The sequence below is a fragment of the Balaenoptera ricei genome, chromosome 11 (assembly GCF_028023285.1).
Source record: "Balaenoptera ricei isolate mBalRic1 chromosome 11, mBalRic1.hap2, whole genome shotgun sequence".
Classification (NCBI taxonomy): domain Eukaryota; kingdom Metazoa; phylum Chordata; class Mammalia; order Artiodactyla; family Balaenopteridae; genus Balaenoptera; species Balaenoptera ricei.
In genome coordinates, this window is record NC_082649.1 from 74,812,435 (window position 1) to 74,833,784 (window position 21,350).

General features: G+C 38.7%; 1 protein-coding gene across 2 annotated transcripts; it reads right to left on the reverse strand.

The window, feature by feature from the left end:
• Positions 1-824: 824 nt before the first annotated feature.
• HESX1 (HESX homeobox 1) lies at positions 825-21,346 on the reverse strand. Of its 2 annotated transcripts, XM_059937669.1 has the most exons (5): positions 20,027-21,346; positions 2,333-2,612; positions 1,611-1,810; positions 1,214-1,315; positions 825-1,117 (listed from the first exon to the last, which is right to left on the reverse strand). In XM_059937669.1, the coding sequence occupies exons 2-5, from the start codon at positions 2,487-2,489 to the stop codon at positions 1,019-1,021; spliced, it is 558 nt and encodes a 185-aa protein (XP_059793652.1). In that variant the 5' UTR covers positions 2,490-2,612; positions 20,027-21,346; the 3' UTR covers positions 825-1,018. The 2 variants fall into 2 exon arrangements, with proteins under 2 accessions (XP_059793652.1, XP_059793653.1); XM_059937670.1 differs by lacking the exon at positions 2,333-2,612.
• Positions 21,347-21,350: the final 4 nt, after the last annotated feature.

Sequence of the window (21,350 nt, forward strand, 5' to 3'; positions counted from 1 at the left end):
CTTTGGCCTTCCATTAATTAACTGTTAAATAAACACCCAGATCTCCAGTGGCAGGACTCCCTTGTGATGCATCTTATCCTATTCCTGTCTTTAACTGGCAGGTACAGTGGCAAATGCAAAGAAAATACAGTTTTGGCCCTGAAAGTGCCCTGATTATTTCCAGTGACAATGTCAGAACATATACAAAAGGCAGGAGAGTTATCTTACATCCTCAGTCAACATATTACTTGAAACAAAATATACAGGTGACTGGAAATCACCAAACTAGAAATAGATACAAGCCAGATAATCATTCTCACTCTGATGAATGAAAGTAAAGTACAACATTAAGTGGACTAGAAAAATATTTTAAAATTTGCATTTATTTGTAGCTCAGTTCTTTTGTGCAATGCAATACTAATGGCATGAATAAGATAACTCATGATTTTACATCTCTACTTTGGCAATAATAACTTTGCTTAAAAAAAAAACAACTTGAAACTGGAATGCTGTAAGGATTTGTATTGATATATGGTGAGAAATTCTCACTGCTTTATGCCACAAATCAAGAGGAACAAAAGATTCATGAATAAATCACACTAATATATTTAAGTATAATCATGTTTCAAAATGCAGTTGAAGGAAACTTATTGAAACAAATCACAACTTTGTGCCATTCTTCAGATTATTTGACTTGAATTATTTTGTAAATGGAATCCAGTTGTGGAGTCAGTTAGTCATGAGTTTACTGATTCTAGCAAACTAATTTATTAGATTAAATTTGCTCACAAAAAATAGCTGGCTTTTTCTGAAAATGTTTATTAAAATATATAGGAAAGGCCTTTATTGTAACTAGAAGTGCCCAAGTATAATAGGTACCATGTTATAATAGTAATTATTTACAATATATTTTCAGAAAAAAAAGACAATACTCAGATTAAACACAGAAAAGAAAACATCACATTTTTAACACTTGATATTCCCATTGATTCTTTATATTCCGCAATTGGAAGATAATTCCCCATGTTTAGTTTTCTATCTATTCCAGGAGATCTGTGTTGAAGGTTTTTTTTGCCATGAGAAACTGTGATTCTCTATGGGATCTTTTCAGCTTTGCACGCCGATTTTGGAACCAGATCTAAAATTAAGGAAAAAGAAAACAGATCTCAGAAATGTTATTTTATTATTCTTAACATTTTAATTACCACGAGTAATAACTAAATTAAAAAATTACCTGGATTCTGTCTTCCTCTAGGTTCAATTTTCGAGCTAAGTCTTCTCTGATATCAATGCCAGGATAGCAGTTTACTCTAAAGACATTTTCCAACACTTCAATCTAAGAATAAGGAAGCAGTTATTTAAAAGGTTGATCTTTGGTATGTCATCATAAAATAGACTTTAATTTGTATAGCAACATAATTGCATTTAAATCTTGGGCAATTAATCTGTATGCCTTTTTAAAAAAATGACTATCCAGAAAGTGTTAAAGAAAAGAGAGAGAGAGAGAGATACAGTCTATTGTTTCATTAATAAGGATTCTAAACTGAGATCCCAAAGTGGATAGGCTTTTGCCCAACAGGGTGTCACTTAAAGCCTTTGTATTAGGATCGGTGGTTGAAAAAACTTCCTACCTGGTTTTGAGTAAAAGCGGTTCTGGGTCTTCGGCCTCTATACCAACTCAACTCTCTTTTCAAAGAAAGTCTTTCTGAGGCTGAAAAGTAATCTTCATATTTCAAAACACTTTCTCCCGGCACTGAGTGATCCACAGTACAAGGTAATGAGATCCCATTAGGAAGACTCGGGACATGTAGACATAGGTTAATCTCTTTCCCTAAAAACAGAAAAATAAATCCCACCTTAGATGTCCAATTCTATATTCCACAAAGTTCTATAAGAAGTAATTTCAGGAACTTGTCTTTAATTTTCCTAGTAGAATTCTTCTGGGTTTCACAGGAGAACTGACCTTTCATCGACCAAAATCCAAAAAGCAAATAAAAATGAGAACCCTGCCTTGCTGATAGAGGACACATTTTGGCCTCTGAATGTCATTTATTTTTCAGTGAAAAGAGATTTAGAATATCTGATGTGGCAAATAAACCCAGAGATCTTCTGAAGAAAATGAAGGTTCTTGGCATTTCCTGTGGGTGAACTTCATATCCACTTGGATCTAAGGCCGATGTTCTTTTTATTTCCCATAGGACTCAGCTGGAGGCATTAAAAGTGCTAGATTCTTCAATTATGTAATTGGATGAAATTGCAGTTTTTCTCTAAGTCTATGTAGTATGAAAAAAAGGCCAAATTAAACATTGCAAACGAATTAACAAAGAATTTTAAAAATTACGTTGTGGCGTACCTGAAGAGCCGCAGGTGTCTGTCCAGGGCCTGTGGGGTTTCATTGATGGAACACAGTCTTTCTTCTGGTCCAGTCCTAAGATGCTCTCAATTGAAAAGGAGCAGGGCGAGGGTTTGCTTTTCCCGAGCCGAGCGCCTTCCTGAAGGCTGGGAGACATCCTCGTGTGGGCTGCACAGAGCTATAGCTCTGGCCTCTCCACTCCTCCCTGGCTGCCTCGGCCCCAGGTGTACCGGGCTGGACCTTCCTGCAGTTTACCTTATGGCTCCGCTGACGATGGGGGCTGGATTTAGAACGTCACTAATTAAGATCCTGTCTTAGAAAGTTTTAGCATGTCAATGAACACTGGCCCAGCCAGCAGCTCCAGGAGTTAATTGTTTATTTGTTTGCAAGTAATTAGCAACTAATGGCTACACCAGGGGGGCCACCTACAGGGACAAAAAGTGTTATCTCTCCTAAGCAGAATACAGACTTAACTTTCTCGAAAAGAAGTGATGCACAGACTAGCACTCCTCTTTTATTTGAAATCATTAATGTATAAAATCATGCTTTTTATTCTGAAGTTTATACTTTCATGAACTCCAGTTACCTAATACAGGCAAGATAGGAGAGCAGTCAAGTAATAAATAATCTAATTTAAGTGAATTTTCTTCCAAAGAAATTGGAAAAAATAATAATCCCTTAATGCTATTATAGTAATTCTGATGAAAAGGCCTGTTTTTCACATGCATATGTAATAGTGAATGTTGTCAATGAAAACACAATAGTATTTGGAGTGCAGCATACTGGAAAGGGTTTGCAATGTTATTAACACTGAGTTTAATTGTCTTCCAAGTGCCTGGATTAATTCATAAGGAACAGCTGCACCAAGTATTTTAAATAATTAATGAGCTAATTCTCTTCTTTCATCTTTTCTTTTAAATGAGAGAGATACAAGTTTATATGAAGATTCATATGTAACTGCCTCCAAGCAACTAAAAAGTATGACTATTCAAACTAAAGGAAGAATTTCTCTCCCATCATAGTTGTTTCAAAGAAAAAAAACATAGTTTACTGCATCTTTTAAAGAAAAATTTCTCTCTGTTGATATTTTGAGGGACTGGAGGGTTTTCATGAGGACAATAAGGTTTGTGAAAAATAACCAAGAACAGAATATTTTAATTTCATCATCCTAAGAAAACATGAAATTAAAAGAGAAACACAGCTGCTAATTGGGAAGATTTTGAAGTGGCCACTTCCTACCAAGGTTGTGACACTTTCAGTTCTTGTACTCTCTTACTCCTCTTCTTCCAATACCTTCTTGATGATAAATTTAAGTGCTCAGCTTTATCCAGCATTTAAACAACTATTGGGCTTTTCTTGTGGGAAGAGGAAAAGTAGTCTGCGTCAATAGAGGAAACAGTCTCTACAGGACTGAGCTCAACTTCATCAGATTTTGCCCTATCACAATGTCACTTGCTATCACAATGTCATAAATACCAAGCTAAATTCCTCCTTACACGAGCTCTAGAGTGAATGAACGATTCACAAACAAAACATTAACAGGCACACAAGATAGACTTATAAATATACAAGTAAAGCCATTCTGACAATGAATAAACTAGTAAAACCTTTATACCTTGTGGAGGTTTTGCCTGTAGTGTTTTGGGGTGTAGACTGTGCAATGGTGAGGGTGACCTTACTCTGGGAAGGCTTGGAGGAAGAGACTGATTCAGGACCTCCCAGATTCCTTTCTCTCCTTTGAAACATTCATTCATTCATCCATTCATCCCACAGTTGGGTGAACATCTACTGAGTACCAGAAAAAACAGAATAGGATCCTTGCCTTCATGTGCCCATGAAGCTCACAGTGGGGGTGGGAGTGGTGAGACAGGCAACAAACAATAATTGTAAATAAGTAAATAATCTCGTACATTAACCAGGGATGAGAATGGAAAAAGAAAAAAGGTAAGTCAGGTAAGGGAGGTGGAAGGAGGCCTCACTGAGACCTTCAACCCCACAGATCAGTGCCCTAGAGGCACAAGTTTCAAGGATGCCACAACACATGCTGAAGCTACTCCAGTCCCCAATTTCTTCTTTACGAACACAAACATTGCAATATTTTTATTTCTCTTGAGTTGATTTTATCTGGACTTATAACATTTTATATATGGATGAGTAGATGGAAATAAAAGATAGCAAAGAATTTCTTTTAAAATGTGGAGGAAATGTTTTCTCATATACTCATATAATGAATTTTTATAGAGCACTTAACCTGTGCCAGACACCATTCTAGGTGCTAGAGATTAGTAATAGACAAAACAAGGTAATTTGAGAGAGTGATAAACTCAATGAAAGGAATAAACAAGGTGATGGTGATGAAATGTAACAGGGGTAGGCGTGGAATGGGAAGAGGGTCTTTAAGTATTGATGGTCAGGGAGGCCTCTCTCAGGAGGTGATACTTTAGCTGAAGCTGAGGATGAGAGAAAGCTAGCATGCCAAGATCTTGAGAAAAAGCATTCCAGTCAGAAGGAACAGCAAGTACAAAGGTCTTGCAGCTGAAAAGCATTGGAATATTTGAGGAAGAAAAGGGCAGTTAGCCAGAGGGAAGTGAGTGGTACCAGATGCTATTGTTTGGAGAGCCAGGCCTGGCTGGATAATAGATGCCTTTATAAAGACCATTGTAAGGAGTTCAAGAGCAAAGGGAACCCATGGCAGGGTTTTAAGTTGGGACTAATATGATAGTCTGAGCTGTTTTTACTCACAACACTTCTGACACCAAATGTGTATGGGTTTTTCCATACCAAGCAATTCTCCAGTTCTCTGCAGACATCAACAGGGTATCCTACAATTCAATTCTGACACTAACTACCTGGAGTTAGTGCAGACCCCACAGGTTAAGGGTTCACTTCCACAAGACTACCCCCACTTTAGAAACTAGTTTGCAAGTCCCAAGTTGCCACTTGTACTTCTGACCAACTGACTGTACATCTGGGGTTCCCACGACCCACTTCTCAGGTTCAATTATTTGCTAGAATGGCTCACAGAACTCAGGAAGGCATGTTGCTTATGTTTACTAGTTTATTATAAAGGATACAACTCAGGAACAGTCAAATGGAAGAGATGTATAGGGCATGGTATGGGGGAAAGGTCAGAGAGCTTCCATGCCCTCTCTGGGCACACCACCCTCCCAGTGAACACCATTTCAATGTGTTCGCCAACCTGGAAGCTCTCTGAACCCTGTCCTTTAGGGGTTTTTATGGAAGTTTCATTACATAGGCAAGACTGAATAAATCATTGGCTATTGGTGATTGATCTCAATCTCCAGCCCCTCTCCTCTCCCCTGAGGTTGGGAGGTGAGGCTGAAAGTTACAAGCCTCTAAGTTTGGTCTTTCTGGCAACCAGCCCCCATCTTGAAGCTATCTAGAACCCACCAAGAGTCGTGTCATTAGAATAAAAGATGCTCCTATCACTCTTATTACTCAGGAAATTCCAAGAAATTTAGTAGCTGTGTGCCTGGAACTTGGGACAAAGACCAAATATATTTCTTTTTATTATATCACAGATAGGATTTACAGTTTTAAAACCCCACCCTGGCTGCTACGTAGAAAGAGACTGAAGAGTGATGAGTGTAACCAGGAAGATCAGTTGGGAGTTGTTTATTCAATACCTTTTTACTGAGCATATACTAATGCGAGGCATTGTTCTAGGTATGACGAAAACAGAGATAGCTGTCTGGGGCAAGAGATGATGGCTAATAGTGGATTTGCGGAGAGGTACAATTCTTCAGGAGGTTGTGGGAGACTGAGTAATTGAATAATTAGTACCAATTCTTCAATCCCCATAATATATTATATAGCCACCCCCTTGCTGTGGCCTCATAGTGGATATAGTGTACTTCCCACTCCTTAGCTTTAGGCTTGTCTATGTGACTTGCTTCAGCCAATGGGAAGTGATGTGAGCAGAAGCTTGAAATGTGCCAGCATGATTGGTTTTCCCTCCTGAGCTTCTGACATCACCATGTGGTCATCCCTGGGGTAGCTGCTGCCCCTCAGCCTGAGCCCCAGAATGAACACACAGACCCCAAACCATCCAGCGGCCTGCAGTCAAGCAGGCCAAGCCCAGGCAAACTCAGCCAAACACCAACTGACCTACAGTATTGTGAGTGAGAAAAATAAATATTCGTTGTTTAAGCCATTGAGATTTTTGAAGTTATTTGACACATAGCATTGTGGAGGAAATAGCTCATCCATTCAGGGATAGAAAAACACATCCTGCTGATGGACTGGTGGAAATGAAGGAAAGAGAGGCATTAAGGATGACTGTTTTTTTGGCTTGAGCAAATATAGTGTCATTTACTGGGGTGTGAAAGCCTGGATTAGGAGAGGAAAGGTGTGGCAAGAAGTGAAGAGTTCCAGTTTGGATAGCAAGTAGGCTACTGGGTTTATGAGTATGAGCTCCGGGCTGAATCTCTTAAGTTTGTGCATTACCAGCATAAATCATAGGTATTAAAGCCATTAAAAGCTAGAGGCTTGCATGAGATCACCAGTGAATGGACCTAGATACAAGAAGGATCTTAGGACCAAGTCTGAGGTATTCCAACATTTGGAAATTGGAGAAGATGTGCTGCAGAAGGAACTAGAGAAGGAAACAGCTAGTAAGGCAAGAGAAAAATCTGGAGATACAGTAAGTGACCCAAGAGAGGAAAATGGGTCAAGGAGAAAGATGGCTACAATAGCATCTCAAGTGGTCTTCCTGCTTCCATCCTTGATCTCCTATGGTTTTCTATCAACACAGTAAGCAGCCAGAGGGATCATTTAAAAACAAGTCAGTTCAGGGAATTCCCTGGCGGTCCAGTGGTTAGGACTCCGTGCTTCCACTGCAGGGGGCACGGGTTCCATCCCTGGTTGCCTGGTTGGGAATAAGATCCTGCAAGGCTTGCAGTGTGGAAGGAAAAAAAAAAGTCAGTTCATATCATAACTCTGCTCAAAAAAATGGCTTCCCATCTCAGTAAAAGTCAGTCTTTATAGTGTCCTACAGGCTCTGACATGATTTGCCAGCCCCCCTTCCCTATCTGATCTTACCTCTTATTACATCTCCCATGCTCACTTTGTTCCAGCTACACGGAACCTCTTCCTGAAAACACAGGCACAATCCTGCTTCAGGAGTTTACACTGGTTGTTTTCACTACCTAGAATGTTCTTCCTTCACATATCCCTCATGGACTACTCTGTTACCTCCTTCAAGTATTTCCTCAAATATCATTTTCTCAATAAGGCTTACTCTTCCTGCCCCTTTAAAAATTTCAACCTCTCTTTCAGGATTCCTGAGGCCCTCTGCCCTGCTCCAATTTTTGTTAAAAGCATTTACTACCTTTTGCCTTTTTATATATCCTTTTTTGTTGTTGTTTTGTTTTTGGTTTTTTTTTTTTTTTTGCCCGCACAGCGCAGCATGCGGGATCTAAGTTCCCTGATCAGGAGTCGAACCCATGCCCGCTGCAGTGGAAGCATGGAGTCTTAACCACTGGACCGCCAGGGAAGTCCCTTATATATCTGTTTATTATGTTTATTGTTTATTGCCTGTTTCCTATCTCTAGAATTTTTGTCTGTTCTGTTCATTCTAGCATCCAAAACAGTACTCGGCTCATACTAGATGAAAGAATAAATGAATGCTCAGCTGTGTCAATGCTTCTGAGGGGCTGAGTGAAAATACACTAGGTTTGTTAACGAGGGGGTTACTGTAAACCTTGGCAAACTGGAGGGTAAAGAAAAAAGCCAGACTTGAAGTAAACTGGAGAGTGAATGGGATATTTCTGTTCTAGCAATATGCTGGACCATATTCCTTGAAAGACCCTTCAACTACAAAACAATTAGATCCTGGGTAAAATATACCTTCAAATACATTGCTGAGATCCCCATAAGTAAGGGAAATGTTGTTTGTTCACCAAACAAAACAATAAAAACCCAACAACCAAGAAATGAAATCAGAACTGGGAGCAGTGATCAGTAAACAAACGATAAATACAAGGTAACCCACAAGGGAAAAATCCTTAGTATCACTGAAACCAGGATTCTAATCCTCGGGCTAGCAGTAGGCGGGGGCTGGGGGCACCGAACTGAACTCTCTTACTTCAGGCCACTTCGATAATGGTTCCTGGCAAAAGCTGACCAAATTCTCTCTGGAAGAAAGCCTCCCTAATTTAGGTCCACAGGATTCCCACAGATTAAAAGTAAGCAAATATAACCTCACAATCAAAGATTGGCAAGCACATGAGGCCAGCTACCATGACATGTGTAAAGGCCAACATGGAGAGGAATTGAGGTTTCCTGTCAATAGTCAACACCAACTTGCTAGCTATGTGAATGAGTCACTTGGGAAGTGAATCCTCCAGCCCTACTCAAGCCTTCAGGTGACTGAAGCCCCAAATGACACCTGATCACAATATTAACAGAGACTCCAAGACAGGACTGGGTATCCAAGTCACTCCTGAATTCCTGACATAGAGAAACTGTGAGAGGTATTAAATGAATACTACTGTTTTAAACCACTAAGCTTTGGGTGATTTATACAGCCCTAGATAATTTATCTAATAAGCTCCATCATAAAAAAAAAACTGGGCACAGGGAACTCTACTCAATAGTCTGTAATGGCCTATAAGGGAAAAGAATCTAAAAAAAAAAAAAGTAGATATAGGTATATGTATAACTGATTCACTTTGCTGTACCGCAGAAACTAACACAACATTGTAAATCAACTATACTCCAATAAAAAAAAAAAAAACTGGGAAGGGGGAAACTGTAGGTAGACTGGTCAAGAACAAAAGATAGAACACAAATTACCAATATTGGGAATAAAGAGGTGATATCACTACAGAAATTGCAAACATTAAAAAGATAAAAGAATATAATGAACAACTTTATATTAGTAAATTCAACAACTTACATGAAATAGGCAAGTATCTTGAAAAATATATGATTACCAAAACTGAGACAACATGAAATAGAAAACATGCCTAGTTCTATACCTATTAAAGAAACTGAATTGGTTATCAAATTCTTTCCCACAAAGAAAACTTCAGGCCCAGATAACTTCACTAGTGAAGTTTATCAAACATTTAAAGAAAATCTTGGGACTTCCCTGGTGGCGCAGTGGTTGAGAATCCACCTGCCAACGCAGGGGACACAGGTTCGATCCCTGTTCTGAGAAGATCCCACGTGCCATGAAGAAACTAAGCCCGTGCGCCACAACTACTGAGCCTGCGCTCTAGAGCCCACGAGCCACAACTACTGAGCCGATGTGCCACAACTACTGAAGCCCGCGTGCTTAGAGCCTGTGCTCTGCAACAAGAGAAGCCACCTCAATGAGAAGCCGGCGCACCACAAAAAAGAGCAGCCCCAGCTCGCCGCAACTAGAGAAAGCCCGCGCGCAGCAACAAAGACCCAACGCAGCCAAAAATAAATAAATAAATTTATTTAAAAAATTTTTTTTCAGCAAATTAGGATTAGAAGTAACTTTCTCAATCTGATAAAGGGCATCTATAGAAATAATCAGTTAACATACTATTTAATGGTGAAATATTGAATTTCTCCCTAAGATTAGGAACAAAGCAAGGATGGTCACTTTCACCATTTCTATTGAACACCAGTGCAATAAAGAAAGAAAAAGAAATAAAGATCATATAGATCAGAAAGGAAGAAGTAAAGGGTCTCTTTTCACAGATGACATGATTGTTTACAATAGAAAACTTTTAAGAATCTACAAAAGCTACTAAAACTAATAAGTGAATTTAGCGAAGTCATACTATAAAGGTAAATATACAAAAATCAATTTAATCCCATATATTAGCAACAAACAAACATATAGTTATGCTATGATCCAGCAATTTCATTCCTAGAAAAATGAAAACAGGTCCACAAAAAGACTTGCATGAGAATATTCACAGAAGCTCTACTGATAATAGCCCAAACTGGCAATTAGGTGTCTATCAACAGGAACACAGATAAACTATGGTATAACTATATAATAGAATACAACTCAACAATATAAAGGTATTGATATATAGTATCAATATATGGAACAACACTGATGAATTTCAAAAGCATTTCAAAAACATTATAAGTCAAAGAAGCCTTACACAAAAAAATACATGAAGTTTGATTCACTTATGTGATGTTCCAGAACAGACAAAACTAGTTTATATTGAAAAAATCAGAATTTGGGGTTGGAGGCGGAGAATGAATGGGAAGAAGAATCAGGAAACATGGGGGGTGATGGTAATGTTCTATATCTTGCTAGGCTTTGGATTACACAGATGTATTCATTTGTCAATATTTATTAATACTCTAAGATTTATTCACTTCACTGTATGTAAAATTTTATCTGTTAAAGCATAAACGAGTGCTCAACTATAGTTAATGATACACATGCTAAAGAGTTTAGGGGAGAAGTATATTGATGTCTGTAACTTTAAAATGCATAAAAAATAAAATAGATTGGTGGATGGATAGATATGTGATTATAATTAAACATTATTCTATAATTGTAAACAAATAGAACTTCTAGTCCCATAAAGTTTTCCAAAATGAGAGACATGTTCTGTGTTTGCACTATCCAATATTGTAGCCACTAGCCACATGTGGCTAATGAGCACTTGAAATGTGGCTAGTGCAAGTGCTGGTGCAATTAAATTTCAAATTTAATTATCTTGTAATTTATTTACATTTAGGTAGCCACATGTGGCCAGTGGCTACTATATTGAACAGCACAGACAGAGAATATTGCCATCACTGCAGAAATTTCTGTTGGACAATGCTGGTCTAGAAGTACAGAACAATGTTGAAAATAGTGATGACGAAAACAGACATCCTTGTTTTGTTCCTGACATGAGAATAGTGTTTCACCACTAATATAATGTCTACTGTTGTTTCTAATAAGTGCTGTTTATCTAGAGTAATGTTATAATGAATACAAACACAAAATATCTATAGTGATTTATAGCTTTTAAAGCATTTTTAGTGTATTTGTGCTTAATCCTTCAATAAATCCTCCACTATTTGGTAGTTGAGAAAACAAACTGAGAGTTCAGTTGTAATTTGCAGAAGTCACCAAATAGCAGTGGCAGAGCCTCGACTTTTCCGTCTCCAAATTCCCTGTTCTTCTGATTTTATCAATTAATGGCCACTGTAACATCTTCACCAATGATCTCATAATATAAACATCAAAGTGTACTGATGAATTAAGAAAAAGGTTGTGAACCTAATTGGGAAAAGAACTTGAAAAAGAATAGATACATGTATATGTATAACTGAATCACTTTGTTGTACAACTGAAACTAACACAACATTGTTAATCAACTATACTCCAATATAAAATAAAAAGTTAAAAAGAAAGAAAAAGGTTGTGAAACCTTGCTTATGATCAATCCTCAATATCTTTCAACAATTATTTTGAGATGAGAAATAAAAGCCTGACACATTGACATTGAAGAGACTTTAGGAATTGTAAAATTGGACAGCTTATATTTTAAACATCTACATGTTCAAGGTGAAGTAAAAGTTGAGAGGTTTATGTTTTATTTTGCTTTAGTAACTTGTAAATCAACTCAGGCTTTGCTAACATTTATTTTCTAATTATGTATTTCAATTAAGTCCCAAATCATTAACTATCAGGAAAAATGCCCAATGTGTTAGGTGTTTTGGCAGAGATTTTTATAAACCAGTCATAGCATAATAAGAAATAAAATCAGCCTGTGAGCATAATAAGAAAGAAATGCAATAAGCAAAGCTTTAATGACATTTGCCCCTTACTTTTGCACAGGAATTACACTGTTCTATTTGAGACCCTCAGTATTTTTAAATATTAAAATGTGTTTTCTAAAATAAAATATTTTTTACTATTACACATACAGTATCTTCTAGAGCAATGCTAAAGTAGACATTCAATAAATATTTGTTGAATGAGTGAATAAACGGATGGATGGATAGGTGGATGGATGGATGGGACTATCATCTTCCTCTAATGTCAGGAAGAGGTAACATTTGTAAGCTGGACAGGCAATGTAAATTCTGTGTGTTTACTATTGTTGCCATTGCTTTTTAATGTGTAAAAGTATTCCCAGTTTTCTATGAACTACTTATGTATGACTCCAGGGTAATCCACAAATTAGACATTATGACATTCTGAAACTATAATTCAATAAAAAGTGAGATGGGGGATTCATTTTTAAAATCTGAGCTTAAAATTTAAAAATCCTGAGGCACAATTCATATCTGTGACACTCTTGTCATTCCTCAGGCCCTCCTCAGCCATCATTGTTACTTGAGACACATGGTATATTTCCCAGTGGCTACAAGGTTCAGGAGAGTTGGGACTATTTCACACACTTCTGTCTCTCCCAGCACCGATCACAGTGCCCATCAAACAGGAGATATTAAATAAAGATTTGTAGAATAAGTTCACTCTATTTATAACATTTAGAAAACATTTTAGGCTTTGCTCTTCTCAACCTCAAGAGTATAGTTTCATATTTTTACACTTTCAAATCAGTCAAAATTGTTTTCAGTATAGTGCCTTGCATATATCAAGCCCTTGATTTTAAAAATTCGATATAAAATCATCTAAAACTCTGATACATTTCTATTTTTAAAAAAATTCATTTAATACTATGGTACATAGAGTAAAATATGATAGTCTCCTTCAATTCTACCCCATTTTTACTCTCCAACCCACTGGCCACCACTACTAACAGCTTAGTGCTGCTCCTTCCTGCCTTTTTAGAATGCCTTGACATAAAGAAGTAGATGCATGCACACACGTTTTTATCCACATGGAGTCAGACACACATGCTATTATGCAATGTGGTTCCCCCACACTGACATGACATGACATCAGCACGCACAGCTCTACCTCATTCTTCAACAGCTGCTTGGTGCTACATCAAGTGGAAGAACCATAATATATTGAACTATACCCCTGATAATGGCACTTACGTTTGTCTCTAATTTTTTAAACTATAACAGGGCTTCCCTGGTGGCGCAGTGGTTGAGAGTCTGCCTGCCAATGCAGGGAACACGGGTTCGAGCCCTGGTCTGGGAAGATCCCACATGCCGCGGAGCAACTAGGCCCGTGAGCCACAACTACTGAGCCTGCGCGTCTGGAGCCTGTGCTCCGCAACAAGAGAGGCCGCGATAGTGAGAGGCCCGCGCACCGCGATGAAGAGTGGCCCCGCTTGCCACAACTAGAGAAAAGCCCTCGCACAGAAACGAAGACCCAACACAGCCAAAAATAAATAAATAAAAATAAATAAATAAATAAATAAATAAATAAATAAATAAATAAACTATAACAAACAATGACTACCTTGTTAGCACATACGCAGGAGTATTTCCATGAAAAAGTTTCTTTGAAGAATATATTATTTCTTTATCATCCAAAAATAAACCAGAATTTATTATGAAAAAAAAGAATATATTATTTTTTGCTGGATTCTGCCATATTTCCTTCTAAGAAATCTTTACCAATGAACACTCCCACCCAATCTAGCCCTTGTCTTTATGTCCTCCCCAGATTGACAATGGGAACAAGAAAACTCAGGGCTAGGTTAAATTAGACTCAGGATTTCCCCAGCCTCAAAAATCAAAGATAAAATAGTTTAGGATTTAAGGCTCCCAGGGGCTCAGGCCTACACATTAGTGCCATTTAATCTAATCATTGTAGATTAAATGAGAGTTGTCAGTTAACCTGAGAACCTGATTGTTATTTATAACATTGTTTCTGGAGGATAAATGTCATGGTTCTTATCAACTTAGAAACAACCTTTTGAATCACAACAAACATTTATTAAACTCCAGCATGTATCAGGGATGTACTAGGTAACCAGGGGATGAAATGATGTCTGCCCTCAAGAAACTCATGATCAAGAAGGTAGCCATTAATATTAATTTTGTTCAGTGTGATAATGCGATTATGGTTATATTTTTAAAAATGCCCTTCTAAAAGAGATTCTACTTAAGTATTTACAGGTGAAATTTCAGAATGTCTGGGTTTTAGTTGAAAATACTTCAGGAGGGCTTCCCTGGTGGCGCAGTGGTTAAGAATCCGCCTGCCAATGCAGGGGACACGGGTTCGAGCCCTGGTCCGGGAAGATCTCACATGCTGCAGAGCAACTAAGCCCGTGCGCCACAACTACTGAGCCTGCGCTCTAGAGCCCGTGAGCCACAACTACTGAGCCCACACAGCACAACTACTGAAGCCTGTGCCCCTAGAGCCTGTGCTCCGCAGCAAGAGAAGCCACCGCAATGAGAAGCCCGCGCACCGCAACGAAGAGTAGCCCCTGCTCGCCACAGCTACAGAAAGCCCGCACACAGCAAAGAAGACCCAATGCAGCCAAAATAAATAAATAAAATAAATAAATTTTTAAAAAATCTTATATTATAAAAAAAAAAAAAGAAAAGAAAATACTTCAGGAAAACCCAGAAAGAAAACAAAGGTAATTGAAGCAAGTGTTGCAAAATGTTGATAAGTGCTACATTGGACTGATGGGTATATGTGGATTCATTGTCTCCAATGAATAGAAATATAATAATGAGGGTTCATTATTTTCTGCACTTTTGTAAATATAAGTAACAAAATTCTCATTCTTCTAGGAACACCAATCAATAAATACAAAATTTCAATATAAGAATATAATAAAGATGTGTGCACAAGAGGCTATGGGAGCAGAAAAGGGCCCAGATCGCTTGAGTGAGACTGAGAAGGGCTGAGGAGTGGTAAGAGCCCAACTCTGGTGTCATACTACTTGGGTCCAAATTCCAGCACTGTGCCTTTTTTAAACTATGTGACCTTGGGCATGTAACTTAGCCTCTCTGTGCTTCAGTTTCCTCTATAATTAAATGGGGATAATTATAGTACCTAATTGAGGATCAAATGAGATAATACTTGCAAAGCCCTTGAAGTAACACCTGACACATAGTAAACATTATGTAAACAGCTTGCTATCATTTATTACCATTATCAATGTTACTATGAAGGTTTTTCAGAGATGTCTTCAGGTAGAGATGTTTCAAGCAAAGGTCAGAGAAAAGCAACGTAATGAAGACCAGTCAGGTATAGGGGTGTGTGTGTGTGTGTGTGTGTGTGTGTGTGTGTGTGTGTCTGTTGAGGGGAGTAAGAGGGAGGAAGTGAACCTGATTCCCATATTTCTAGCTTATGTGACCAAATGGATAATGACATCATTAACAGAGGGAACAGAGATGAAGGAGAGTTTACCACTTGAAAACTGTATTTCTAATCATATAAACAAATGACAAAGTATTTAGCAAACTGAATTACCTCAGAATTAAAATATAGTTCCCAGATTGAGAAGGTAAAAAACTGATGAAAAATTGGCAGCACACCCAAGCAGTCTGTGTGGATGCCTTCTTCACCCCACTGGGGCTCTGAGACCCTGCACTAGGCTGCCCTTCTTCATGGATGTTCTCCACACCCCTTGTGTTCTGAAGTCCTGCAGTAGGCTTCCAACCTGCACAAAAGCCCTCCTCATCATGCTTGGACTCCGCAACAGCCCTCTCAGGCACCCTCACCCCACATTTGCTCCAACATCTTGCTGCTTGGGGGCTGCCCCTCCAACCAAAATGCTGTTTTTACCCATCTTGTGCTCTCACGCCCCCCTATGTAGATGAGGGGGCTCACCTTGCACGGGCTCTGGCACCCCACACCAGGGTGCCCCTTTGTGAGGACGCTCTCCTTGCCCCTGCTGGCTTCAACACCCCGTTCTGGGCCCCCATGCCTACCCACCCTGCATAGACTCCTACTTTATTTGGCCACACCTAATGGCTTTAGGGCTGAATTATTCAGAAAGGGAAGAGAAAAAACCACACAGCTGTTTTTACATGAAATCACTGTCTTCTGTTATTAAGACTTTACTTTTGACCCTGTATATAGAACATGACTTAGCTAAATCACTCATGCAATTTTTCCTTTAAACCAATACATCTCATAAAGTATTGAGTTTACTTAAGACAATGTTAATTTGCCCATGATTTATGATATCTCATATCACTAATTTATACAGTTTCTCCAACATTTGTTTCAAATCACAACCTCAATTAAAGGTGTTTTGGGGACTTCCCTGGTGGTCCCATGGGTAAGACTCTGTGCTCCCAATGCAGGGGGCCCGGGTTCAATCCCTGCTAGGGGAACTAGATCCCACATGCACACTGCAACTAAGAGTCCGCACGCCACAACAAAGAGTCTGCATGTCGCAACTAAGAAGTCCGCATGTCGCAACTAAGAAGCCCACATGCCGCAACTGAAAAAAGATCCCACGAGCCACAACTAAGACCCGGCGCAGCCAAAAACAAATAAATAAACAAATAAATAATATTAAAAAAATAAACAAAGGTGCTTTTATCAAAAATCAGGGTAGATGTCAAAATCCTCACACCTTTCCTGCCACCCTGATCTCTATGCAATTCTCAAAATAGCCAGCCACTCCTGCCTTAGGGCTTAGGGTGTCTGCCAGGTTGTTCCTCTCCCGGAACACCCTCTCCTCAGATGTCCCCATTGCGCACTCCAGTGACTCCTTCAAGGTTTTGTTCAGATGTCACCTCCTCAATGAAGTCTACTCTGACAAGCTTATTTAAAATTGCAACTGCCCCTCATCCCATTTTCCCTGCTGTTTTCCATAGCACTTCCCACTTTCTAATATACTACTGATATACTTCTAATACTACATGTTTATTTTTCATTGTCTTTCTTCCTACCATCTCCACTAAACTGTAGCTCCGCAAGGGCAGAGATTTTTAATATTTTGTTCATTACCTAATAAATATTTGTTGAATGACGACAGCCATTTCCTGAGGTAGTTTGAATCCTAAAACTAAATTCAGAGCACCATCTAGTGTTCTTACAAGGATGTGCTGATTAACTCTGAGACTTCTCTGCACCAGCCATGATATACACAGTACTGGTTTAATCAATTCTCAGTAACTGTTTTTTTTTTACTGCCCTCTGTGGTTCCATAAAAAGTAAAATGATTTCAGTGATTAACCTGTCATGGGACTTACTGGTTTCTCTAAGAGCAACCTCTTCTCCACTGACTTGCCTATTGCTCCCCAGAACTTCTGGGGAGTAGGAATGTCATGCAGATCTTATATCTTTTAATCTGAGGGCATCTCCCCTCCCCGCACTGCCAAAAACCAAAAAACAAAAACAGGGTAATAGCCTTTGCTGGTTTGGTACCTACACCATTTCTCCAGAATATCACAATATATATTTATTGATTAAAAATTTTTTGATTTGACCACAAAAGCCCCTAAATCAAAGTGATAAAACACTAGCAAGGGTAATATTATTTAAAATAGTATCAGGATTCTCTAAGACAATGAGGACAATCTTCTGATTTAGAAAATATTGGCTTCTTTAGTTATGATAAAGAGGGGAAAATGAAGAAAATGAAAGCTGCCTTAAAAGCACTGAAACATTTAATATTCAAGAGTAAATAATGAAGAGAATACTTAGCTGATTTTTACTGAATGCTTATTGTGCCCAGCACTATTCTGAAAGCTCATTAATCATCTTCCCAACTCTATCATGTAGGTTCTCTATATTAAGCCCCAGTTTTTAGATGATGAAAGGGAGACACAGAGAAGTTAAGTAACTTGACTCAAGTCACAGAACTAGTAAAGAGTGAGGCCAGGATTCAAAGCCAGCTAGGCTGGCTCCACAGTCCATGTCCATGAGCTCATGCCCATGCTTTTATTCACCTCCCAACAGAAACAGGAATGATGCTGCTTGGTTTCACAGTTCTTGGCTTGGTCAAAGAAATTAGTTTACAATGTCCTCATCTTCCAAAAACGAATCAAGGCAACCATAAAAGAAACAGGCATATACAATTATCCTAGAAATAAAGTTTTATTCTTTTCACAGTCAAGAAAGTAGAAGCTATGGAATTTGCCTGTCCAAGGATTTATGTTTTAGCCACAAATTTGCAATCTAAGGACGCTGTGGCAAAGAGCAAAAGCAACATTAATATTAAGGTCAAAGACCAGAGGGTGGTTTGCAATGGGCACAGTGAAGAATCGCTTGGTCCTGGCTGCCCACCCACCTCTTTTGGAACACACTCCTTAGAACTTTTGATTCTACCCCCCAATTGCCCACAGCTTCTCCCTACTCGACCACTGGTTCAAACGTTTTAGAGTCGATGGAATGACTCAGGTTCCCAAAATATCAATTAATATACTCATTTCTTGAATTTGGTTCATCTCAGCTGAATGCTAAGAAAACAGCTGAATTATCTGTTAAAGTGAGTCTCATTAAGGAGTGATTTATTAGGTAACATCTAGAATTATTTGCATTATATATTATACTCTCAAAACGAGCATGAATTACCCCAGAATTTCAGATTGATGGAGTCTTTCAGGGGATGTTTGTAAGTGGGAAGATTCCCAAGCTCTTTAGGTGATTCTGGAAATGGTGCTCCTCTCACCATCCTCAGCTGGAACCAAAGACTCTTTCCTAAATATTTACTTGACCCTTTAAATTTTCTAAAATACAAGGTTATTTGGTAAAGGGAAATGGTTATTTTCCATTTTGGATAGAGTTTTTCAACATGTGGTTTGAGGATGACCTGCTTTGGATTCACCTGGGAGATTCCCTGTCCTACCTCTGACCTACGGCATCAGAATCTTCAGCTGGGTTCAGTAATCTGTATTCTAACAACCTCCCCCAGATGACTTTTATGTGTGCATAAGTTTGGTAACCACTAACCTAAGGGGATAATTTTAAAAGGTAAAGCACAAGTGTCATTTGGGTTGTTGGATTCTTTCCTATTATATACCGCAGACCAGAACTTCAAGAGGTATCATGTAAAAACTTAATTATAAGAAGATCAAATATAATTTTAGGAGACTAATAATTAACAAATCTACTTACAAGACTGTATGTCTTTTTGTTGTAAATTATATTGTGAAACGTCTCAATGAATTCTTTGGTGGATGTCGTTTAATCCTGCCTTGCCTTCCATAAAATTAACCTGCTGGCCAGTTTTTACTATGCTACCCACATAAGTCTCCAGTAACCCTTGAGGCATTCTCTGAACAAGCCTCATTTCCTGCATAAAAGGAACCGAGTTTGGTCAACTGTACAGAACTTAGGCTGATTAAACTTAAACTGGTTATCAAAGGAGACTGCTTCTGCAGTTTTAGAGGTGTTTTAAAATAGGAAATACAGTCATTTTTCTGGTTGAGCAGAGTGAACAGTAGCCTAAAGCTAGAGGATCCAAATGGAAAGCCTTTCAAGATTCTTTCTAGCTTTATAATTTGACTAAACTGCCTCTCCACCCCATTGAACATCCAATTGTTTTTGTTTGCTTTGTTTTTTAATCAGCTGAGCCTGGCAAGAATTCCTTGCCTCTCTCTGATAATATAATAGCCTCTTGAGAATCCTTGCACAGTTTAGGTGCACATAACATACAAAAAAGGAAACCATTTAACTTGATGATAATACCCCACCCAGATAATTCAGATACCTAAGATAATTTTTCATTGGAATTATTTAGTTTGGCCAAGTTAACTGGCCTAACCCCTTCAGTTGCACCATGTAATAACTCTTCTTCACTGTTTTCACTTGTCACTTACTCCTGATTCTTATCAATTGTCACTAACTTTCTTCTTCTTCACTTATAATCTAATTACAGTTCAACCAAGAATGTTACTTACCCTGAAAGTCTTCCTTCTTTAGAGCCAGGTTGCATGCCACTGTGCTGATAGACAAGAAATGTTGAAGGCCAGAGCTGTATTGCTGAGATCTGTATGATGCCGGGTACATCCAAGCAGCTGGGAAGCAGTAATCCTGTAAGAACTGACTCCAAACCACCTTTCAAAAACTAAAGATCTCTTCTACCGGGTGACTAGTTGATAAACAATCTAAGGGGAGAGCTCTTATTGAAAGTTTATTGAAATCTAAGGATTATTCTGTGAAACTATACTGCAAGTCTACCTGGTAAAACTTTAAAAACCTGATTCTATTTTTCCTTCAAGAGATCATGGTAAAATCTAGTATTTGAGTTTAAAATAAGTAACTTCCATTCCGGTTACTGTATTTGGATTTGTTCCACTGTACCTGTATTTATTCCAATTTATCTGTGGAATTGGGCAACTAATAATCTTTATTCAGCATTTCTTATATTTCTTGAATGAAAATGGGATGGATTGGTGGGATTAATGGCTAGATATTTAGAAGACACTAGTGATTCTGCCATTTTCTCTGTATAATGATTCTTCTCTAAGGAATGTGGACATATAGAGATGGACAAAAGAGGCAGAAGTTCTAATCCAGACCGAGTTCTAGAAGTAGAGCTTCACTTTTCTTTCCTGTAAAAAAAGTTAGAGGCTGAAAAAGCTATTTAAAGATTCTTCCAAAACTTTAACAGAAATGCTGATCAGTTACCAGCATAATAAATCAGTGCACCCTGACTTTAAAAAGACGTTTTGTGATTTATAGGAAATATGGAAGTCTGAATTGTGGCGTGTCAGTCTCTCAAGGCCAGGTAAGAAATGACGAATTGGCAGCAAAGTCATGTTTTTAACTGAATATACTGATATGCAAGTGCTCAGAAAAAAATCTTTCGGAGTCTACTGTCCACGAATTTACCAGAAAGCCAAGTTAACGACACAACTGATCACTCAGATCTGAGTTAGCCAGCACCATTTTGCTGGAGAGGGGAAACTGGACGCTTCAGGCAGGGTTGGGAAGGTTATAATTTGAGGAAACTAAAGAAGGCGCCAGCAGGGAGGTCTCCTTCATGGTCTCTGACGAAAAATGTTGCAGGAGTAGTCAAACCGCCCCGAATTCCCCAGTGCTGTCCTCACTCGAGGCTCTGGTTCCAGAAGACGCACGTCTTGCTAGGGGAAGACGGTCCCCTACGATTTACAACCAAACGCGCGGGAGCAGGGCTGGTGTTGGAGGTGCGCAGTAAGAGTCGCCTCCGCCGCCTCGGAGGCCCAAACTCGCGGGCAAGCCCAGAGCAGTGAAGGAACCTCC

Excerpts from the sequence above, each read along its gene's own strand:
- HESX1 (XM_059937669.1), bottom strand. The coding sequence starts at position 2,489 with ATGTCTCCCAGCCTTCAGGAAGGCGCTCGGCTCGGGAAAAGCAAACCC. Across the intron at positions 1,316-1,610 it reads CCGCTTTTACTCAAAACCAG|ATTGAAGTGTTGGAAAATGT; the intron begins GTAGGAAGTTTT and ends CCTTATTCTTAG. Across the intron at positions 1,118-1,213 it reads TAGAGGAAGACAGAATCCAG|ATCTGGTTCCAAAATCGGCG; the intron begins GTAATTTTTTAA and ends CCTTAATTTTAG.